Source organism: Boleophthalmus pectinirostris, unplaced genomic scaffold, assembly GCF_026225935.1.
Source record: "Boleophthalmus pectinirostris isolate CB_2022bp ecotype Guang Dong unplaced genomic scaffold, ASM2622593v1 HiC_scaffold_9, whole genome shotgun sequence".
NCBI lineage: Eukaryota > Metazoa > Chordata > Actinopteri > Gobiiformes > Gobiidae > Boleophthalmus > Boleophthalmus pectinirostris.
Genome location: NW_026571541.1, coordinates 882,354 through 907,811, shown reverse-complemented (window position 1 = coordinate 907,811; position 25,458 = coordinate 882,354). Strand labels below are relative to the sequence as shown.

The 25,458-nt window shown below is 40.6% G+C and overlaps 1 protein-coding gene across 1 annotated transcript in view; it reads right to left on the bottom strand.

Moving 5' to 3' along the window:
- The window catches only part of robo2 (roundabout, axon guidance receptor, homolog 2 (Drosophila)), a 423,708-nt gene that overhangs the window by 75,292 nt on the left and 322,958 nt on the right, over positions 1-25,458 (bottom strand). The window contains exons 16-19 of the mRNA XM_055147808.1: positions 19,193-19,317; positions 18,714-18,885; positions 10,235-10,423; positions 5,757-5,783 (exon numbers count right to left, since the gene is read on the bottom strand). Coding sequence (XP_055003783.1) covers positions 5,757-5,783; positions 10,235-10,423; positions 18,714-18,885; positions 19,193-19,317 — 513 coding nt within the window. The remainder of the gene's footprint in view (positions 1-5,756; positions 5,784-10,234; positions 10,424-18,713; positions 18,886-19,192; positions 19,318-25,458) is intronic.

Here is a 25,458-nt window from a genome sequence, read left to right as displayed (position 1 = left end):
CACACGCTCATACATCATGTGGAGGGAGAGGGAGGAGGGAGTGTGGAGGTGTGCAAGGGAGAAAGAAAAAGTTACATAATGCTCCTTTAAATGGGTGTAAATGGCACTCGTATACAGCATGTCGCACAATCACCGAGTAAAGATCATTTCTGTACAATATAGGAGACTTCCATATCACTACAGTTGAATATTTACTATCAGAGACGTGTGGGGGCTGAAAAATGCCTGGGTCTGGACTAGCCCATTCAAACCTCACTGTTACTGTGTCACTGGGCAAGACACTCAAAACATTTAGTATTCTTGTTATACACTTTGTCAGTTGGAACTCATTGTATGAAACTCTATATTTTACGTGCGCATGAACAGATGTATATCACTAGTGCTGTGAACTGAAAGCATGTGTGTGGACCAGGACTCTGAGTGTGACAGGCCCCCGAGGACAGGGCCCCATGAGGACAGGGCCCCATGAGGACAGGGCCCCGTGACGCCTGTGGAGAGGAACATAGAGGAACATGGAGGAAGCAGCGGGAGGTGGACCCCCTACACACACTCCACACACTCCACACACAGACACACACTCCACACACTCTACACACTCCACACACTCCACACACTCACACACAGACACACACACACACTCACACACACACTCTACACACTCACACACTCCACACACTCTACACACTCTACACACTCACACACACTCCACACACTCCACACACTCCACACACTCTACACACTCTACACACTCTCACACACTCTACACACTCTACACACTCTACACACTCTACACACACAGACACACACTCCACACACTCCACACACAGACACACTCCACACACTCCACACACTCTACACACTCTACACACTCCACACACTCCACACAGACACACACTCCACACACTCCACACACTCTACACACTCCACACACTCTACACACAGACACACACTCCACACACTCCACACACTCCACACACTCCTACACACAGACACACACTCCACACACTCTACACACTCTACACACTCTACACACTCCACACACTCTACACACAGACACACACTCCACACACTCCACACACTCTACACACTCTACACACACAGACACACACTCCACACACTCTACACACAGACACACACTCCACACACTCTACACACTCTACACACTCTACACACTCTACACACTCCCCACAGAGCAGAGGACAGGAGCTGAGGAAGGATGTCATCTGTGCTCACATGTAGGGAGGGCATCTGACTTAAAAAAAAAAATCTTTCATATTCTTTCATATATCTAAATGTTTGTGTTTGAGACAGGAGAACAGTAGGGACTTTTCACTAACGTACAGAAAAACAGACGCAGATTTCAGATTTCTAAAGGAGGTGTTACTGAAGTGGAAATGTTTTATTTTATTTTTATTGTTTTTTTTTTTCACTCCAAAGAGATGACTTGGTTCTTGATATGTATATTTTTGTGAATTATTGACACAAAAATTCTAATATGTAAATGGAAATGTTTATCACATTAATGAATGTATTCATTTGAACTGCTAAATCCTATTACTATCAGATATACTTTTTATTTAGCACATTATTTATTTACTGTAGTGAGACCATTATTGATATTATACTATTATACTTAGTATTTACAACAGTGTTTTATAACTTTTTTTTTTTTTTTGTATGTATTTTTCAATGTAGTTTTTAGTAGTAGCAGTGCAGTACTTTTTACTATTGCATGTCCAGTGAATGAATGAACATATACTTCCTGCAGAAACACCCCACTCAGATAAGAACATGTAGATAAAAATGGGAGTGTTGTTTTAAAACAAAGGTGTCAGAAAGATCAGGTGTCAGTGTTAAAGTCGGATTACTCTCTGTATCAAACACACCATTTGTAATGCTAACGGCTAACGCACTGTTGGCCAAATTAAACCAGAGGTACAATTTAGCCTGAAATAAAACCAAAACAAAAGCCCAACAGCTGGGGGCGCGCTGCAGCCTTTAGCCCGACTGCAGCTAACGCGCTGTGCCTTTGTTCGGCGGTATCTGTCCGGCTCCAGCCCACGGCGAGTACGTTGTGTGGGGTGGGGCTCTCCGCCGTGGCCCCTCTGAAGCCCCTATCTCCACACGAGCACATGGTGGAGCACTTTGAAGCTACTGCACCGACACGCTGCGAGCTAACGCGCCGCAGATAAGCGCTCGCGTTCAGTCGTGTTTAATAAGCACGCGCATGTGTATATGTGTGTGTGTATGTGTGTGTGTGTGTGTGTGTGTGTGTGTGTATATGTGTGTGTGTGTGTGTGTGCGTGTGTGTGAGGGTGTGTGTGTGTGTGGCGGTATGTGAGTGTGTGTGCTCATGTTCACATGGACACACGAGTCTGAGTCTGGAGGTTTCATGTCATCTGCATACTAATGTCATACTTGACTTTACATGGACTTTAATTATACAGTATAAAGACGTACTGTGTCACTTTTTTTGAGTAGGGTACTAATACTACTACTATTACAGCTACCACTACTATTACTACTTAACCCTACTACAATGGCACCTATACTTTTTAATAACAAACATATAAACGAGTCGTCTACTGCTACTATTTGACAGTATTAATTTGATTTGCCTGTTCAATTAGCAGGATTGCATTAGATGTATCTTTAAGTCATTACTACTACTACTACTACTACTACTACTACTACTACTACTACTACTACTACTACTACTACTACGACTACTGCTGCTATTATTACTACTACTTATTCCACAACTACATCTATGGCACTAGTGACATAAACGAGAGGTCTACTACTACTACTTAACAGTATTCATTTTATTGGCTTGTTTAATTTGCAGTAATGTATTAGATGTATCTCTAAGTTACTGCTACTACTACTTCTACTACTACTACTATTACTACTACTACTACTACTAGTACTACCTTTGTTACTTCTTCTCTACTACATCTATGGCATCAATAATATAAATGAGGGCTCGACTACTAAGATTACTCTTTGACAATTGGGAAGTCACTGGACTTTCACATGGGAGACCTGGGTTCAAATCCCCCCTCTGACGGGGCAGGGGGGGCAATGAGCTAACCAGTGTGGGTCCTTGGGCAAGACCCTTCGTGCTACTGCCCACCTCATACAATGATGAGAGAGAAAGAAACGTATGACATGCCGGCTCAGACGTCGCCCAGGCCAAACAAGGTCTGCATCAGGTGCTGGGGAACCAGGGCACCTTGATGAAAAATGGGCTACTGGAACACGGCGGAAATGGGCGAGATGCGAGAACAAGGCTCTGTTGGAATGCTACTACTACAGTAACCCTAGGCAGAGGGGTTACATGAACAGGATGTGGGAGAAATGGTTATTACGATACCCACAGTCCAAGCTAACGGCCAAACAACTAGTAGCTCAGTGTTCCAACATCAACAAACGGCAACTGCTATCACAACTAGAGATTGATGAGGTACAACACAAATGCCACAGCAAGGGGGGAACCAGTGTGCCAGGTCAGAGGGGAGTTGACACCAACTTCCCAACCAGAGATTGGGTACGAAACCCCAATAAGTATCACGCTGAGCGAGGCAGCGACTGACCTGAAAGATAAGATCATGGCCCGAATGAACACAAGGCAACAGAGGCTAAGTGAAGTACCATCTGAAAGTCTCCTAGACGATGTGAATGCAGCACTGACAGTGATCCCTACCACAACAATCACTGAAACCAATGAGCTGATATACACTTCAGCAGCAGTGATCCTAGATGTGTTGGGCTATAAGAGCAACCATGGGAGCCATGCGATACAATACCCACCATGGCAAAGACGGTTAGAGGCTAAAATCAATTATTATATATATTATATATATATATATATTATATATATATATATATATATATATATATATATATAAAATTCAGTATTTTTGCTAAAGAAATGACAATATATTCCCAGCTTTACTCTTGGTGGGTATCAAAGTGGTCAAATTTGGGACAACTAAGGCATTTCTTGAATAAACTGGGACAAATCAGTGGCTTTATATAAATCTGCTGGGACAGGCTCAAAACTGGGACTGTACCGGGTAAAATGGGACGCCTGGCCACCCTATATCATGTGTTCTCAGTATATGCAACCCATAGCGCCAGGTTCAGCTGTGATTGTACTGCTGTTTTTAAACATGTAGAAGTACACTGTTAAAAGGGCCGTTCACACCAAAGCGTCAAAGCGTCCAATTTCTATGTAAAGTCTGTGGACACGTGACTAGAGCGTCCTGCGTTTTTCCGTCCTGCGCGAATCTGGCGTCGACGCATCAACCAATCTAGGATGAGTATCCAGTGACGGAGCGATGTTATTATTATCAGGAAGAAAGACCCGAGAACCAGAGCGAGAGCCACAAACATGAGCGGAGCATAAATATATACACCACAATCACCGAGCCGATCGCGAGGACTATACCAGAACCGGACCAGGACTAAACCAGGACTAAACCAGGACTAGACTGTGAATAAACAAGGACTAGCCCTGGACTAGACCAGGACTGATCCAGTGTTATTAGTGGAGTATAAATATATATACGCCTCAGTCGTCAACCCGATCTCCTCCGCTGATGGTTTTACGTTATAAAAACACTAAAGTCTCTCTCAGTCTGGTCTGACATCGTTTCAGGAAAAAACTGGAACTGGGCTCTTGCTTCCAGGGCAATGGGCGCGCGTCAAGTATTTTTCTCGCATTCCTCCACGGCGTCAAAGACGCACGTCGATGGCGTCTAAACTCACATGCAAAGGCGTCCAAATAGAGACGTCAAGGCGTTTTTTGACGCTTTGGTGTGAACGGTCCTTTACAGCTACTACTGTCAAGCAAAAGTATCAAAATATTACCTGTACATTGCTCATAATAGAATGCAAGCATCAACAGCACACTAACATGTTTTGAGAATTGACAAACTGCAAAATCTACAAAAACATCACAAATAGGGGTGTACAAAAATATATATAATACTACATTTGGTGATACAGTATCTGTCACACTCACCTTAGTTACGGCGGTCTTGTCTGTATACATTATAACATGCTACGTATATATATTTTTTTTAATTCTTCTTATTTTTGTAGATACTTACTAAGAACCAGATAGTATGTGTTTTTAATAAAGACTGAATTGAATTGAATTGTGGGCTGCTCTTAAGCAATTTTATTTCGTGACCACACTACAGTCTCGTTGCTTATTTAGTGGAAGGAAACTTGTTTACGCGACTCACTTGACATATTTACAGTTCTGATGATTAAAATAGATGCATTTCATATTAACTTGGCACAAGAAGTGGTTTGACAGCGTGATACTGCTGCTAAAATGGATTTGGCTCATAAAAAAAACAAACAACAACAATATATGACAGAGTATCATGTACACTGTATCAGATGTATGGTCATATCGTGATAATAAAGTATCGTAAGCCGTGTATGTATTGTATCGAATCCTGAGAGACCCTGTGATTCCCTCTAATCACAAAAGCATTAAATAAGTGCAAAATCATTGAGTAACTGTGTAATTATGCCTGAGCTGGGTCAATAGTCATGAGTCTAGATCATGCTTTGAGATTCATAAGACAGAAATGAAAACAACACTCTGCATGTTTATGGAGAGAGCGTGGAAAGTTCCATGATGTAACGAAGTATATTTATGAATAAGAAGTTTAGCAGAGTGCGAGTGGAGAGGGTGGGATGGGTCAAAGCGAGGAGGCGGGTCAAATGAACAGTACCTGCAGGGGTGAACGTGAAGGACTGGACTGCAAAACAAGAAGACAGAGAAGTGCGGAGTTAGAGGAGTGCGCAAGCCGGGGGGGAGGGTGGGGGTAACAGGTGAGCCCCACGGAGGAGCTGCCCAGGTGAGGTAAGGGCGGGGTGAGGGCAGTAAAAAGTAAGTACAGTTTCTGGGTGCGTTCAGGGGCAGCTGGGAAAGCAGACAATTCAAAGGTGCAAAGCCAAGACAACACGACCACACAAAATACTATTACATATACAGACATACTAAAATAAAAACAAGTTAAAGATTTGTCATTGTACATTCAGTCTGGAATACACAACAGTACTTCTTTGGTAACACTTTATAATAACTACATCGTATTTAGCCTTAATAAAGCATGAACAAAGACTTAATTAATAATGATTCATGCTTAGTAACTACTTAATTACTACCTTAATTAGCACTTGCACTTAATTTGCCTGTGCTGTAAATAGTTTTAATCAAAACGGCATGATTTCTTATTTGTTGTTCTATTATGAATACTATCAATTCTCACACAATGTTCTTATAATATGGAACAGGTTTAAAAATGAAATGAAATACAAAGTCATTAAACAATAATAACATATCAAACATTAGAACTATCCACAATTGGAACCTGTAAAATACATACCATATTTTTGGGATTATAAGGCACAATATTAATAATGTTGAATTCTCTCGTCTAGTTTCATACATAAGGTGCACTGGATTATAAGAAGCATTAAGTGAAACAAACGGACGACACTTGAGCCTGATCCTTAGTCCAGGCGTCCATGATCCATTGGCAGATCGTGGCATAATTCACCCGGCGTTGTCTCTCTGTCTTGGTGAATGTGGATTATGAATGTGAATGTGGGTGGATCATTTAAGTTTTCATTTTTTGATTTTTTGATTTCCTACGAGGACGACTCAAATATACACTACTGTTCAAAAGTTTGGGGTCACCCAGACAATTTTGTGTTTTCCATGAAAAGTCACACTGTTATTTACCACCATGAGTTGTAAAATGAACAGAAAATATAGTCAAGACGTTTGACAAGGTTAGAAATAATGATTTGTATTTGAAATAATATATTTTTTTCCTTCAAACTTTGCTTTCATCAAAGAATCCTCAATTTGCAGCAATTACAGCGTTGTAGACCTTTGGCATTCTAGCTGTAGTACACACCATTGTAGGAAATCTTCAGTTTCTTGGCAATTTCTCACATGGAATAGCCTTCATTTCTAAGACCAAGAATAGACTGTCGAGTTTCACATGAAAGTTCTCTTTTTTCTGGCCATTTTGAGCATTTAATTGACCCCACAAATGTGATGCTCCAGATACTCAACCTGCTCAAAGAAAGGTCAGTTTTATAGCTTCTCTAACCAGCCAAACTGTTTTCACCTGTTCTAACATGATGCACAAGGGTTTTCTAATCATCCTTTAGCCTTCTGACACAATGAGCAAACACATTGTACCATTAGAGTATGTACTGGAGTGACAGTTGCTGGAAATGAGCCTCTATACACCTGTGTAGATATTGCATCAAAAAACAGACATTTGCAACTAGAACAGTCATTTACCACATTAGCAATGTACAGAGTGTATTTCTGATTAGTTTAAAGTTATCTTCATTGAAAAAAAAAACAGTGCTTTTCTTTCAAAAATAAGGAAATTTGTAAGTGTCCCCAAGTTTTTGAACGGTAGTGTACATTGAGTAATAATGTGTTTGATGCAGCTTTGCCACATTTGTTTATGTTTTACAGAAATGAAACTTACCATATTTTTTGGACTACAAGTCGCACTTTTTTTCATGGTTTGGGTGTTTCCTGCGACTTATACTCCTTTGCGACTTATATTAAAATTTTCAGACTGACAGCGGTGAGAGGGCGCTCTAAGCTCGTGTGTGAGTACCTAGTACTACGTTTACTACCACTGTCACTTCACTGTTCTCTTTTGTTTTTACTAGAACTTGCCTTTCAAGATAAAATGTCAGTTCCTGGTCTCTGATTTTATAAAATACATTTCTCCAAAAAGTGCGACTTATATATGTTTTTTTCTTCTTCATTACACATTTTTTGGCTGGTGCGACTCCGGAGCGACTTCTAGTCAAGAAAATACGGTAAAACCACATGACTCATTTGCATAAACTATAAACACTGAAAAAACAGGTCACTCCGTGCACTCAGCTTCTGTCAGACTAAAGGACACGACTCAGTGGAGGTCAGTAAACACAACCAGAATTAATACATGAGGCGCACTGTGGATTTTTGAGAAAATTTAAGGACTTTAAGTGCGCCTTATAGACAGAAACAATATGGTATTTAAAGTTAAGTTAAGTTAAGTTAAAGTTAAGTTCTATATTGATTGTTGATATTATTGATTGATTGTTGTGTTTTGTTTCATTCTCACATGTTTGAGTAACACTTTATTATTAGTCTGTCTGTTGTTTAGGACATGGATTGGATTTCAGCTGCCTGGTTTGCTCTGGGCGTGGAACAGTCATCACAAACAGACATACAGAGACATGTCATTTCCAATTTGTTTGGAACTACAGCAAGAAAGTTTTCATGTTACCAGGAGTAAGAGCTGATAACAATAACTGATATTTGTCAGTACCAATATTTAGCTTTTAAAATCTGTAGTAGCAAGGCCCACAAATGTATCTTAATTTATCCTGTGCTGCGTAACATTTCCAGTGGAGGGTCCGCCACCTGCTTGTCTTTATAGAAATGATATCGCTTTGTCTAGAATGTTCCACAGTATAGATTAAAACTATCTGTCATGAGGGACACAAGCAGGTTACAGCACTATGTTACATTACAGTTCAGATCTGTGGAGAAGGAACGTGAGAAGATGATGACGGACCCTGCACCAGAGAAGATGAGCAGTGCGCCTTTATGTTGAAATGAAGTTGACAAATGAACATTTCACTTTTGTTATAAAATGATCACTAAATGTATTTCTCTGGGATATAAACTAATTAGTTGCATGTTTGTGACAGTGAAATAACGCTCTTCTTAAGCCCTGATGAAGATCAGTTAAGGTCAAAACATGTCGGCTTTGGCCATTCAAATAAAGGCCTTTTTAACTATATTTTTCCTCGTGCAATTTTTTACTTTTTCTACTTGTTTGGAGTTGCCTGGAATCCTTTGTGTTTGAGTTTTGATCCTTTTTCCAAGAGCACCCTCTACCTGCTCCTACTGATTGGAACACCTGCAGCAAACAGCCACATTTATGTTTCTGTCATAACGCTCTTCTACTTCCATTTTTACTCATTCGTTTGTTTAAAAATACAAATTTGATGCACTGAAGACACATGGACGCCTAACAGTGCCAAAAAAAATCTGTATCAAATATGGACACTGGCTGATACTTTTATTGATGGATAAATCAATGAATATCGTCCATTATTGGGATCGATATATCGCCATCCCCGACCATCACCTGTGTCATTTAGAGTTTTGTCAAAGTAAATATGATGATATGAGAGTGAACACTAGAACAGGCTGATCAGAGAGCCTTGTTTGCCACATGGACTGACTGGGCTTAGTCTGGGCGGGGCTTCTGGACTGGTGGACTGGTGGGCTGGTGGACGGGTGGGCTGAGCTCACAGTTGCCAGGGTCGGTGTGTGTGGGAGGAGCGGGTGAACGGTGTATTCGCCGACCATCCGGAGATCCTGGCCAGAGCTGCGTTCACTGACCATCGGGAGAGTCCGGTGCCCTGGGCTCAGTGTGGGCGAAGGAGTCAAAGAGCTCCAACCCTTCTGAGTCCACTCACACTGACAGGAGCTGACAGGAGCTGACAGGAGCTGACAGGAGCAGCTGTTTAACCAGTGTTTGGTGTACACTGAAGGCATCAAGACTCCCAATGAGGTAGACAGCTTTTAATGTGAATATTTCTTCCATATTGTGTGATATATTAACAATAAAACTCATTGGAAGTAACTGGTAAACAGTGGTGCAGTGGGTTAAGCAACTGACCACCAAACGGAGAGCTTCATGGTTCAAATCTCATTGAAGCCTATACTGTTTCTTTTGGCAAGACCATTATGAAGCTCAACACTGACTGCGGACAACTGCTAATTCTATTTATGTATTTAACAGTTTTGCATTTCACAATTAAATTAAAAACATAATGAAGTTGTAGATAGCCATGTGCTATCCTTTATTATTATTATTTTATTTTTGAAAGTCCCATGTAAATAGAATAAATAAATTGTAATTGTACTTCCAGAGCTAGAAATCCACAGCCAACAGTGAGCTCCACTGGCTGCTCTAAAGCTGGTTGAAACAAGAGATGAGGAAAAAGGTAAATATATACCAGATGCCTTTCACAAAAAATTAACTGTCAAAAAGTGTACAGATTAAAGTATCACCAATGGAAAAACAAAAATGTCATTGATAACTTTTAAAGCATATGTTGAGTATGTCTGTGTGTGTGTGTGTGTGTGTGTGTTGGTTGTTCTCACCTGCGTAGTTGCTCATGCCCTTCCTCTTCTTCCTCCTCCAGTAGAGCCAGATGCTGAAGCCCATGAGGATGACCCAGCACGCCCCTCCGATGCCCGCGATGAAGGCCGGCTGCTTCACCACATCTGTGATCTGCTCCGTGATGCTGTTGTTACGGTTACCATGGATGAACACGTCCCGGAACTCTTTACCTGAGAAAAAAAACAAAAACAAACAGACGTTATGGAGGAGAAGGGGAAAAAGTCTATATTTGGAAAACACACTGTATTCCTTTGTTTTCAGTGAGGTAATTAGGCACTGGAGCTGTCTGCGGTCTTCAGCAGGAATCAGCAACAGAAAAAATACATATATATATATAGTAGTAGAAGACCCCTCATTTATATTATTGGTGCCATAGATGTAGAAGAGTAAGTAGTAGCAGTAGTAGTAGTAGTAGTAGTAGTAGTAGCAGTAGTAGTAGTAGTAGTAGTAGTAGTAGTAGTAGTAGTAGTAGTAGTAGTAGTAGTAGTAGTAGTAGTAGTAGTAGTAGTAGTAGTAGTAGTAGTAGTAGTAGTAGTAGTAGTAGTAGTAGTAGTAGTAGTAGTAGTAGTAGCAGTAGTAGTAGTAGTAGTAGTAGTAGTAGTAGTAGTAGTAGTAGTAGTAGTAGTAGTAGTAGTAGTAGTAGTAGTAGTAGTAGTAGTAGTAGTAGTAGTAGTAGTAGTAGTAGTAGTAGTAGTAGTAGTAGTAGTAGCAGTAGTAGTAGTAGTAGTAGTAGTAGTAGTAGTAGTAGTAGTAGTAGTAGTAGTAGTAGTAGAAGACACCTCATTTATATTATTGGTGCCATAGATGTAGTAGTGGAAGTAGTACCAATAGTAGGAGTAGAACGTAGTTGTGGACAAAACTGCACAGGACAAATCTGGATTTTTACCTGTGACACAACAATCTGGGTAAAATGCAAACAAAATACAACTTTGAATTATGAATATGACAGTGTTCACCTAATGTTGAATTGCAGAGCTGTAGCCAAGTAAACAAATACTTAGTCCATTAAAGTAAATTAAATGACTAAAAAACAGAGTGTGGCAAAAGACTATTCAGTATCTGATCTGACCGTGTGTGTGTCTCAAACAACACTCAAAAGAAAACTACTATTTTTATTCAGAAATGTACCAGGATATGTTGTGATTATATGTAAGAGGCAGATTAAACTCATGATTGCCCCATTTTTTTTTTTTATAAATGTTTATAATAAACAGAATAATCAGTGGACTCCAGTGTCTAAACAGTTGGAGATCTACAGTTGTATACTTGAATGTACATGTAGGTTGTTGGATGTACTTTTCTTTAACTCAGTTTAATAGGATGAAAATATTAAGGTTTAAGATAAATCGAATTAACATGAAATAAGGTAGGATTAGTTAAAGACTAAGGAATTATTACAGTTACACCTTTAGTTTTTTCAACTTTTGTTTCCATGCTATTACTGTATAAACTTTTGTTTATTTGCTGCACCAATCTGAAAAATAAATAATCAATAAATAAATGAAAGGTCCTGTATTACGCAAAATATATTATTTTAGCCATCCCTCTTAGGCTCAAATACATTTTTAGTAACAGGAAAAATCTGATATTTGGGGAAAATGATCATATGGGGTAGTAATACACAATCCTGACTTTTTTTTTGAGAGACCTTCACATCCAGTGCTTTCTGGGACATTGCAGATTTGCATCTTTGGTCCGGTGTGGTAAATTAACACTGAAGACTGAAAATGATATGAACATTAACTTTATGTGTATCATCACTTTTCATAACAATGAAAACATAAAGCACAGTGTAACAGCTTTACAGTGGCAGAACAACAGCACTTTTTCGTGTGGTGCTCCAAGAAACAATTTGTATCCTTTGTAAAGCACAAAAGTACTTTGCACTTTGCACATGCTTCAGTTAACCTGGTTTATTAGTCTGTCTACAAAGCTCAAAATGCTCTGTTCCACCTTGTGATGTCATGTCGAGGTGGTTTTCAAGTGAACAGCTCCTTTTACCTTTAGTTCAGTAGAGATTGACAATTCCAGGTCTGGAATGATTCAAATGATTCTAGTGAATGTGTATGGCGTTTAAAAACACAGTGGAACATTTCCTGTATTACCACCTGACATCACAAGGTGGAACAGAGTGTTCTCTGTTTGAGGTAAGAACTCAGGCACAGAACTGTGTTTTTGATGTTTGTGATGAGGAAACTACATGACAACTTAAAGAAAAAAAAACATAATATGGGCCTAAAAACAGCTCGTAGTGCAGGTACAGCCGATTGCTTCGCTCTTGACTCATCCCTCTACGGACGAGCATCTGATTCCACAAACACATTTTATTGCAAAACTTAAAAATCTATGGACCAAAACAAGTCTGCTGTACTCAAAAATCCACACACTCCAGAGGTCTATATTCCACCGTCTCTCCTCGGAAAACCTGCACTCATCTTCTGCGCTCCCGTCCTCTCTGTTTACAGCTGAAAAACACTCCATTTCAGAAGAAGACTGTGGCCCTGTATCGATCCACGCAGGCTTTATATGAGCTAACCGCGCTGTCCGCTCCCACACGCGCACACCAAATGAAAACCAGCCGTAAAGTTCATCAAAACAGACTTTATATGCAGCGCACACAGCAGAACGCAGCCGCCGCACTCTACATCATTTGTATAAAGGGAGATACGCCCTTTTCTCCAACCGCTCATCTCAGCTCCAAGGCTCTATCCATTTAACATAACTGCAAAGTGAACTGGGTAAACACGAGGCTAGAGAGTAAGAATACTGAAAATGTGTACTCAAGTAAAAGTACAGTTATGTGGTTAAAATGTACTTCATTACAAGTACAGCTGCTTAACTTTTTCCCCCATGAAGACGACATTTGACGACCCCTTTGTTTCCTTTAATGGCGTCTGTTGACTCCTCCGCTGTTTCACTAAAGACGTGATTTGACGACCATTAGAAACGGTTCCTGTTTTTCACATGTAAACAAAGACTGTGATAGGTGGGGGCCACTACAACCCACACTAGGCTGACCAATAGGATTCAAGGATATGTTTTCGTCAATTTTTTTTTGTCGAAGTAGTGACGACTGTAGCTTCCGGAAAAAAACACAACACGAAACACATGCAATGGAAAGATTGAGGAGCTGTGGCGAACGGGTTTTAGAAATAATGAGGAACAGACGTATTTTATGGATACGTTTAGAGAAAGTGACTTTTATTGATTTCAAAGTGATGATGAAGTTGATTATAAAGTGGAAAACAGCGACAGTGACGGACTTTCAGAGAGTGAATCTTACGAAGGTGAGAATGCCGCTGATGCGTCTGCATGAAGTCCTGCGATATCCAAACAAACTATCCGGGACTTTATACTCGATTATGAACCAAAATATCCCTGAAATCTGGATGTTGCTCAGGCGAGTCCTTTGAAATACTTCAGTCTTTTTGACAGAATTGCTACAGAAACAAACAGGAGCTCTGCACACGAGACAGTGACCAAGACAAATACTGGACACCCACTGACGGGGAAGAGTTTTATTATTATATTATTATATTATAATAAGTTAAATGAGTTGAAGAAGTTAAATTGAAAAAAATGAATTAGGTGCACACAGGTGAACAACAGGTAAAAACAGGTGAACACTTGGGAACACTTGGCTCTACTGTATCTGGTGATATGAAATCTGTTTAAATACTTTGACAAATATATTTTTAGATTTTTTTTTTTTTTTAATGAATATAGTACTCGAACATGCAGATATCAGATGCTGAATGTATTTTTTTTTTATTTCGATTTTGCACCTGAGCAGGTAAACTCTCATTTTCAGTGAGCTGTTATAAACCTGTAAATGAGTTGAATCACATTTAAACATCCAGAAATGAAGAGTTCAGAGTCTAAGGTTTCCAGAGATACAAATCTGTCTGTGTTTCAATTAAGTTCATGAGTGTAAAAATCATTTATAATCACTCGTGGAAGTCTGTTTTCTTTTATGCAGTTATGCTCTAAGGGTAGTTCTAGTCATATATGTGTGAGTTGTTCCTAGTCACGTCCAAGGGGGAAAGAGATAAAGTGTGTTTATGGTTAAAAGTTAAGTCTGTGTTAAGAATACTACTCCAAAAACTGGTTTTAGTAACAGTTTAGATCAGTAGTTTATACACAAACATATAATCACATGGGTGGGATTATACTCAATTACTCAAGTATAAGTACAGGTTTAAAAATAGACTAAAAAAAGTAAAATTACCCAAATAATACATAATCACATACTTTCTACTACTGTGAGTGAGATAGATAAACGTGGGGTGTGTTCAATGGTCCTCGCACTCCTTGTCCCCTTTCTACCTACACAAAAACTATGTCAATCATAAATTTTGTTTGTGCTGCTTTAGTTTTGACAATATTAAAGATTCTTCAAGGTCAAATTGGGGTCAGCCAGCCCCCAGGAGGCTTCAAAATGCTCTAAAACGACACAAAATGGTGCCAATCGTCATTTGTGCTGTTTTCTGCTGCAAAAACTTTCATTTGTGCGATTATGGTTCTTAAGATATTATGTTAAATTGTGCTTAAAAATTGCAAATTATTACATAAATTCTTTCAGTTTTGTTTGTATTGTTGTGTGGCGTTAGTATTTTACTTTTTGCACTAATATTGTTTTTATTACTTACTACTCTTTATTACTTTACTACTTTTCTTATTGCTTACTTTTATTACTTACTTATGTCGCTGATTACATGACGTTATTTCCGGGCCAGAAATGGCAAGGGGACAGGAATGACGTAATGTACCATATTTTCCGCACTATTAGTCGCTCTGGATTATAAGACACACTGTCATTAAATGGTGTATTTTTGAACTTTTTTCACAAATAAACCGTGTGGGACTTTAAAGGAAACCCAACAGTGTGATGGGTGAGTGGTTTTGTTTGTTTGTTCGTTCACGGTGACTCTGGGCTTTGTTCAGTTGTGGCGTGTAGGGAGGGTGTGTCTGGGACCAACGGATTGTCGGCGTGTTCGCAGTGACTCAGTTGTTCAGTTGTGTCTAGAAGTGGCACATTGCTTTTTTGGTTCACTCCTTTGTTCTGTTCCTCGTCGGCGTGGAGTGATGAGTGTGTCTGTGGGTGTTTTTCGCTGTGTGGTCGCTGTATGTGTTTGTGTGTCTGCGGGTGGTGTGTTTGTAGTTTACTGAAGTCGTGCTGGGACACCCGAGTGGATTCGTGTATAGGGCGCTCTGGATTGTGGGGCGCGCAATTGTTTTTTGATGGAGTTGGAGGCTTAAGACCATTCCTTATAGTGAGGAAAATACGGTAAATTCTTTCTATTTTGTTTGTGCTGTTGTGTGTCATTAATATTTCACTTTTTGCGCTAATATTTCTAAAGTTATTACTTACTTATTTCACTGATTACATTACGTTATTTCTGGCCGGAAATGACATGGGTCCAGAAATGAGTATGAAAATAAATAAACAGCACAAACAAAGCACAAATGATTGACATAGTTTTTGTGTAGGTTTGTGTTTAATGGGGGTGAGGTTTCCTTTCTGTCTGACACTGTCGTCCAATCAGAACCTGTTTTATTTGCTACTCCAAAAATGTTCATTTTATCTTCTTTTGTAGATGAACTTCTTGGGTTCTTTTGAAAGACAATAGTAGTTCCTCCTTTCACACACCTGGGACACCCTCCTCCAGAAACCAAATCAGTCTGAGCCACCTGATTGGTCTGTCTCTACAGGAAGCTGATATACAACATGTCCCCACCAACACCGGGGAAGACGGCTTGCACAGCTTGCAGGCATGTCAACAAAACATTGTCAAAACATGTCAACAAATGCATTTCCTGCTGTATTGTCATTTAAAAAGAACGTTAAGCTTACAGCGTTATTTCCCTTTCCACCAATCACCTCTCCATCCTACACTGCCCTCTCTCCTCCTCTCCTCCTTCTCCACTTCCACAAACATGTCCTGCACAGAGCCGGGGCCTGCACAGACGGATTATGGGACGAGTGGAAATAAAGGCACGCTGCGGGCCAGACCATCCGTTCTGGGTCAAATGAGGCTGCGGCCGACACCCGCTCATACATCAGACCGAGGAAACACCAGAAGAGTGTTTGTGAAAATGACACGCGCTCCATAACTCCACACAGCACGCTCCCCTCACCGCCTCGCTCATCTGCTGTCACGGTCACACTCTCACTGCATGGACATTAGAGTTATTCAGAGTTTAATTATGATTTTTGATACTTTGCCTCTGATGTCATCAACAATCCCTGCAGGTAGTGTTGTAGTCAAAACTGCACTAATCGAGACAAAGACCTGTCCGAGACCACAGAGTCCAGAGACCAGGACAAGACCAAGACCTCTGAGGATCAAAGACCACAACACATTGACTTTTTTTATACATCTATCTCCATTTTCTCACTGGTCGAGTGTCAGACCTTGATACTGAGACAAGACCGAGTCCAAGCACCTTCAAGACCGAGACAAGACCAAGTCCAAGCGCCTTCAAGACCGAGATAAGACAGAGTCCAAGCGCCTTCAAGACCGAGACAAGACTGAGTCCAAGTGCCTTCAAGACCGAGACAAGAATGAGTCCAAGCACCTTCAAGACCCCGACAAGACCGAGTCCAGACGTAGTTGAATTCAAGACCACGACAAGACCGAGTCCAAGCGAATTCAAGATCGAGACAAGACCAAGTCCAAGCGCCTTCAAGACCGAGACAAGACTGAGTCCAGACGCATTCAAGACCGAGACAAGACTGAGTCCAGACGCATTCAAGACCGAGACAAGACTGAGTCCAAGCACCTTCAATACCGAGACAAGACCGAGTCCAAGCACCTTCAAGACCGAGACAAGACCGAGTCCAAGACTCATTCAAGACCAAGACAAGACCGAGTCCAAGCACCTTCAAGACCGAGACAAGACCGAGTCCAGACGTAGTTGAATTCAAGACCGAGACAAAACCAAGTCCAAGCACCTTCAAGACCAAGACAAGACCGAGTCCAAGCGCCTTCAAGACCGAGACAAGACCGAATCCAGACGCAGTTGAATTCAAGACGAGACCAAGACTGCAAAAAAACGGTCTTGAGGCCTTGAGGTCTTGAGTACTACAACACTATCTGGAGGTGTAGCACTACACTGCATAAAAGTTTGGCCAAAATTTCAGATATAAACACTTAAATCTATCAGAAAAAGACTTAAAAGTAGTGAAATGATCTGTCCACGCAGCAAGATCATTTTTCTAGACAATTTATCTTAAAATAAACAACCTCTAGATTAGAATGAAACATCTCAGAACTAGTAAGTCGATAATAGATCTGAAATCATGATGAATAACCTGATATAAGTTTTAAGATATTGGCCAGATCAGAGAAATGTGTGTGTAACTGTAAGCATTGTTCTGTCTGAAGCTCTGCTACTCAAATTAGACATTAATCTGAGCTTTCATTTTACACAATCTGACCAGAAAGAACTGACTTGACTGGAACTACAACACGTGAGATGATTAGTTGAGTTGAGTTGAGAGTTGAGACTATCTTAAGACTTTTTGGCTGTGTCTGCTCATGCGTGCATTGTGTCATCATGGTAACTTCTAAACATTCCATCATACACATACAGCGTGATGTCACTGCGAAGTATCAACACATTAGACTTTGCTTTGTCGTTTCTGCCTTGACATTTTTGATGCATTACATTCATTATCGACCTGCTTGTGTTTCACATAGATACGTTTTATTCCGTACTGTGGACAATTTCAGGCAACGCAACTAAATGTCCACGGAGACAAGAGAGAGGTGGATTCTCTAGGACAAATGTGGCAGTACATTGTGTTATTTAATTGTACATCTCCAGCAAGGACATTTCTTTGTGGTTAACTCTGGCGTCATCCAACTATTACAGAATTTGTGCTTCTTTAAAGTTCCTATATTATGTAAAATGGACTCATGTTATAATGTTATTTCATTAAAAACAGACTTGGAGTTGTGTTTTGTTTCAATCACACATTTAAGTAACACTTTATTATTAGTCTGTCTACATCTGCAAAGCTCAAAATGCTCTGTTCCAACATGTCATGAAATTGTAGTTTTCAGGTTTTGGGTCAGTAGAGATCGACAGTTCCAGGGCAAAAATAATCCAAATGATTTTAGTGTATGGGGTCCCGCTGATAAACAGACTTCTCCTACCTTATTTGTCTTAGTACATAACACCCCTGAGTGTACCTGTGAGTGTAGCTTAAAGTGTCAATTGTGATTTCATGTGACAATATACTATTTTGGTCAAAAGCTCAAAAGAGTCAGTGTCGCATAATAGAACCTTCAGGTGTTAACTTCCTGAACAAGCAGATGATTTGGTGACCTCCTCAAAGTAATATAAAGACAGTGTGTTGTTATTGTACAGATGGTCCACCCAAGTTATGCCAAGTCTGGAGCCTCATTCTTACCAAGGATTGAACCTACACGACCAGTCAAAAGCTGAACTCACCTATGACGATGGTCTGGGCCTCGCTCCTGACCCCCACCCCTGCGCTGGTGCTGGCCGCCACCTCCACCCTGTAGACCACGCCCATCTGCAGCCCACCCACCACCACCGAGCGGATGGCGGCGTCCACCGTCTTGTTCACGTGGAAGCGCGTCTCGTTGCCCAGGCACCAGATCTACAGTGAGTCACACACAGTTACACAGATTGAATATGGGCAGTAAAATGGTGACGGTGTTCATGTTTATTGTTCGATCTTTTAGTTTGTTCAATGAATATACAATGTTTTGCTGACTAAAAATCCACCGTTTGTATGTATTCATTTCCCCAAAGGTTCACTCTCTGCACATGTGGAAGAAGTTGTACAATATAACAGTTTCAGTTAAAAACATATTCTTGGAGACTTCACTAATGAAGTCTCTAATAATATGCCAACTACTGTCAAGTTAGCAGAAAGTTTGAAAACCTCAGTGAGAGAGACAGACCTTGTACTCCTGGATGATGCCGTTCTGGTGGTCTGGAGGAGGGGGGTCCCAGGAGATGCTGATGGAGGTGCTGTTCTGACTGCCCACGGTCAGGACGGTGACCTGTTGAGGAGGGGCACTGGGGGCTGGACAACAGGAGAGGAAATGTGTTAATGATGTCACGAGAGAACATTGAACTAAAGTCCAGAGTCAATACAGTTTGTCACTCATCTAGTTCTGCAGAATTCTGTAAGTCACCTCCTTATATCTAATGTCACAACAATGATCACACTCATCTACATGAACTCTTCTGATGTGACATCCACTTTGTTCTAGTGACCACCGTATCCACCAACAAAAACTCTACATACGAAAACCAAACCAAAAACACAAATTTGAAGAAATGCAATATTAATACTATTGTTTAAAATAGTAAAAGGAAAAAAAAGTCAGAAGACCAAAGGTTTTAGAGTGAATCTTATTTGTGGTTTGGTGAGAAGTGTGGGTCATGTTTTGGGTTGATGGTCCTGCACTGTTATTCCTCATGGATTTGAGCAAATGTTCAGTGCACATATATTGTATAAGCAGCTCTTGATATGTCAGCTGTGTACAATCTGCATCAAATTATAAACCATTTTATTGTCCAGTAATTAGGAAGTGCTCATTAGCATACTAATTGTTGTTAGCTCTACTGAAAACTCCACTCTGGTCTCTGGAATAACTGAATGATTAGGAAGCTTGAGTCAGAACACATAAAGTAAGTGAGGAATAGATTTCTTTTCAAATATTTGGAAGCTAGTCAAACTCAGGTAGAGTGCCTTTAATATCTTCCATTTGAGCATGGAGAGCACCTGATGAACGACTCTGCTCATCCACACATCTCACAGCTGACTCCTCTCCTGACGTACTGCCCCCAGGTGGCGCTGCGCTGTCAGGATGTCTCATTATAAGAGGATTTACATGGAAACTGTGCCCCACACGCTCCCGTCCTCCGAGCTTCTCTATAATTTAATGTCTCAGCCGGAGGATTCACACACACGCCTGTGCACGCACTCACACACACACACACAGCTGTATTGATCCAAGATGTGTTGTACCTCGTCTCTGTGAGACAGCAGAGGGTGGGCACGGAGGCGGGTTAACGTGTGAGTGACAGGTTAGACTCACTGGCAGCTTTTTATGATAAAGTTCTTATTAAAGCTTTTATAAGACTGTAATAAGCACTGGTCATTTACTTGTGGTGTTTAATACTGTTAATAAGAGATTATAAATAAAACATGAGTGTGAGCATTAACATGGGCCTGTCCTCTGTCTGTGGCCCAGGACTTGAGGAGATCTCTGGACTCTAACAGATCTGAGCTCTAGATGAGCTCACGCTTCAGCAGAGCTTCATATACATTTAACAGCTTGTGCAACATGTTGGTGTGATGCTTCATCATGTTCTATCCAAAACACATTACTGTGGTGTTAAACTATTTCTCCTCCTGCCTTTTCACCCAGACGATAAATGATACATAATTACAGAGTAACATTTCAGTGCAGCATTAGCTTCCATCTGTGGAGCATTAGACATCATGAATGTCAGTTTAGGGTTTGATCAAAACTTGTTATTAAATGTAGTTGGAATCATCTCAAGTATTGTGTGATGCTGATTCACAAAACTCAGGCCACCACATAATACACAATTTCTCCACAGTGGTTTAGTTTATTCTGCGTGTCCCAGAGTGCACCAGCTCCATCCATCACTGTTTACAGAGAGACTACTGCTCCACAGGCCTGAAACTTTAAGTCTCATGCTTGATTTTGTGTCTTAGTGTTGAAGCTGATTTAATTACAGTGATTTCAGGGGACCCGGATGATATGGAGAATTTGAAATGAATGCAGTAATCTCAAGGACTGGCATCCAAATGCAATGACTGTAGATTCTCATTTTCAAAATGGGACTAGAGGAGGTCTCTGGACCAGAGGAGGTCTCTGGACCAGAGGAGGTCTCTGGACCAGAGGAGGTCTCTGGACCAGAGGAGGTTCTCTGGACCAGAGGAGGTCTCTGGACCAGAGGAGGTCTCTGGACCAGAGGAGGTTTCTGGACCAGAGGAGGTTTCTGGACCAGAGGAGGTTTCTGGACCAGAGGAGGTGTCTGGTCTAGAGGAGGTCTCTGGACCAGAGGAGGTGTCTGGACCAGAGGAGGTGTCTGGACCAGAGGAGGTGTCTGGACCAGAGGAGGTGTCTGGACCAGAGGAGGTCTCTGGACTAGAGGAGGTTTCTGGACCAGAGGAGGTTTCTGGACCAGAGGAGGTTTCTGGTCTAGAGGAGGTCTCTGGACTAGAGGAGGTGTCTGGACTAGAGGAGGTGTCTGGACTAGAGGAGGTGTCTGGACCAGAGGAGGTGTCTGGACTAGAGGAGGTGTCTGGACCAGAGGAGGTCTCTGGACTAGAGGAGGTGTCTGGACTGGAGGAGTTCTTGCTCCAGTAGAGCCTCTGTCCTCCTCCACTGTCTCTCAGAAACAGCTTGTGCAACATTTTGCTGTGATGTGTCATCATGTTCTATACAAAATACATTCTGTTGTTTTCTGAATCACTGGTGCAGGTTTGATGATCTCTCACTGACACTAATGGAACTTTCGTTTTGGGTGTACGACAACTCTTGTCTAAGGCTCCGCCCACAAACCTATAGAACCAGGAAGTTCTCTGTAGCTCCCCCCATGTTCCCTCCACACAGCCCCTCCTAGAACAGCGGGTGCCAAAAACAAATCTGCAACTGATGAAATATTTGAAAACTTGAATACCTCAGATTAGAGGAGTGAGTAGTGATTTTTATGGACGCAGATTTTCCACTCTTCATTGGCCTTTCTTAAAATTCAAATCTAGAAAAATGACTCTCACATTGTTCCCATCAGAAGTACACTGGCTCTAATTTAACCATGACAAACACATTTTCTTTTATGAAATGTTCAAAACAAAACTTTTAAAGAGCACTAGTCTTTTTTTAGACAGCTGCTTGATTTGCATAAGATCAGTTTATCAGGTTATACATGTTTCAAATCCTGCAGTCTGAATCCTGCAGTCTGCTGACATCAAGATATACATATATTAATGGAGGACCTTGACCTGATGTAAAACTATGTTAAATACTGACTACAGCAAACCGTGACAGAATTAGAAACACATGGAGACCTGTCATCTGCACTTTAATATGATCTGTCCTGAGGCCTCACAGACAGAAGAGTCGTATTGATCCGTGAGTGTGTTCTACCTCCTCATAAGACAGCAGGCCGGGTGGGCACAGGGCACAGGCTTAGGGGATGAAGAGACAGAAAAATGGAATAAAATGTAGTTTTGGAGGAAGCACGGGGGAGTGGACAAACAGATCGACGTCTGTCATCGATCGCAGATGGAGGTATTACGCGGAGACAGGGGTCAGGAGGCTCACACAATAGACAGAGGCTGGACAAAGCTTCAGGAGCTGCTGGAACTAAGATGTGCTCTGACGGATCTCTCTTTGGATTTGAGGATAAAGGGATTTGGAACATGGAGAAGTTATGGTGGACATGACAAGCACACATGCTGTGTTATTCATTTTCAATGTCCTTTTTCAATGGCTCTAAAATCAGTATGACTTCCCTTTTGTATTGTATTGTCACAACATTATGGTTGTGCAAATAAATAAAAAATCATGAATGGAGAATCATATAAGTATTCAATTTAAAAATACTGTTCAGTGATGTGTGCGCACTAGTCACTTTACAAATGTACATGAGCTTTTAAACAAATGTGTCATCAAATATTACTATAATTGTGATTGTGATGTTTGTCATAACTGAGCAGCTGTGTGTTTCTTTTGTCTTGTGTCTTGGAGGTTTTTGTGTTATTTGTCATGTGTGTGTTAAACTCTTGCCCCTCGGGGACCTAATGAACAGCTGAAGTTTCATTTGTGGATAAAGAATTAAACACGGGTTTGTAAATGTTTAGTATAAATAAAACATTATTGCTTGTTTATGTAAAATCAATGAGATAAATGTGAGTGTGTCAGTGGTGGCAGTAGATGTACTTGTACACACACACTGCATATTAACATGACTCTGTTACACACTGTTAACATGAACTCATCACGAGAGCTTCAGCCAGTTTCTTCTGCTGTATCTGGGCTGGGTCATGGAGGCAGCAGACTTCCCACTCCCCAGACACTTCCTCCTGCTTCTCTGGGGGGACCCGAGGTGTTCCCAGACCAACTCAGAGACATACTAGTCATCCCAGCTTACTCAAGTAATATATAGTATAATGTAACCGTACTCTTACTCGAGTAATATATTGTACAGTGTAACAGGACTTTTACTCAAATAGTATATTGTGTAGTGTAACAGTACTTTTACTCAAATAGTATATTGTGTAGTGTAACAGTACTTTTACTCAAGTACTGTAGTATATTGTGTAGTGTAACAGTACTTTTACTCAAATAGTATATTGTGTAGTGTAATAGTACTTTTACTCAAATAGTATAATTTGTAGTGTAACAGTACTTTTACTCAAATAGTATATTTTATAGTGTAACGGTACTTTTACTTTGATAGTAATTGTGTAGTATAACAGTACTTTTACTCAAGTAGTATACTTTGTAGTGTAACAGTACTCTTACTCAAGTAATATATTGTACAGTGGAACAGTTTACTCAAATAGTATATTGTATAGCGTAACAGTACTTTTACTCAAATAGTATATTGTATAGTGTAATAGTACTTTTACTCAAATAGTATATTGTATAGTGTAATAGTACTTTTACTCAGGCCCGTCAAAAAAAAATTTTGGGGGACTGGAGCAAGAAGCCTCACACGGTCCCCTCTAATATAAATGAATAGAACAAGGGTCCAACTCTGGGCCCCTAAACCCTGTGGCCTGGGACAACAGAGCCCTCTGTCCTCCCCTGTGTACTGCCCTGCTTTTACTTGAGTAAAAGTTGTGCTTGTTCTTCCCACTGTGAGTAAATCTCACAATCTGACACAATCTTTACTTGACAATATGAAATGATTTGAACATTTGAGTGTCTTGCAGCTCCTTGATTTAGTTTGTCTCATTTTTGTCTCTATATAATGTCTTGTCCTTCCAGTTACATTCAGTAGTAGTTTTCTCAAATACTTCAAAACTTATTTCTAAGACCACTACTTTGTACTTCCACTTGAGTAATAGTCATTGCAGTACTCTTGCATTAGTGGAGCTGTTGACTACAGAGTGGTTGGCTGTTTTTTCTGGCTGTCTGGCTCACACACTGAGCAGATTTTCACTGACACACAAAGGACACAAGACGTCAAGTGTAAGTCGCTGCAACAGTTTACTGCAGCAAAACTTGAATTTCCCCCAGGATCAATAAAGTATCTTTCAGTCTGTCTCTCTGTTTCCTCTACCTATTTTGGTATACAGTATATGTAACTTTAAGAGGCAAAAAGTACAACTCGTACAAACAGTATTACTGCAATACCTTACTGCGTCTGTATTACTGCAATACTTTACTGCATCTGTATTACTGCAATACTTTACTGCACTTACTGCTTTACTGATCTGTATTACTGCTGTAATACTTACTGCATCTGTATTACTGCATATACTGTACTTTACTGCATTACTGTAATACTTTACTGCACTGTAATATCTGTACTTTACTGCATCTGTATTACTGTATATACTGTATTACTGCTTTACTGCATCCGTATTACTGCAATACTGTATTACTGTAATACTTTACTGCATCTGTATTACTGCAATACTTTACTGCATCTGTATTACTGTAATACTTTACTGCATCTGTATTACTGCAATACTTTACTGCATCTGTATTACTGCAATACTTTACTGCGTCCGTATTAATGTAATACTTTAATGCGTCTGTATTACTTCAATACACTGAGCAGATTTTGAAACTTTTTTTTTTGTCTTTTGAGCTCAGTTTTGAATATCCTGTCATGGGATTTTAACCAACTAAGACATGCAGCATGTGCAGTTCAAAGGACACAAGACTAACTAGGGAACTGGACATTTGAGTTGCTAAGGGTTTTTTACACCATATGTGTCAGCAAATGTTTTCAGAAGACCTTCCAGAAGAAACACTTTGAGGGAATGGACTTTTTCATCACCAACCAAAACACCAGAGCAGAGTAAGAACAACCTGGCGCCCCCTGGAGGCTGCTGTGATGCTGCAGGACACAGAGGAGGACACTTTTGTCTCTTCCTCTCCTCAAACTGCCCTGACACAGAGCTGCTGATCCTCTCTGACCAGTCATCCTGTGAAACTGCTCCCAG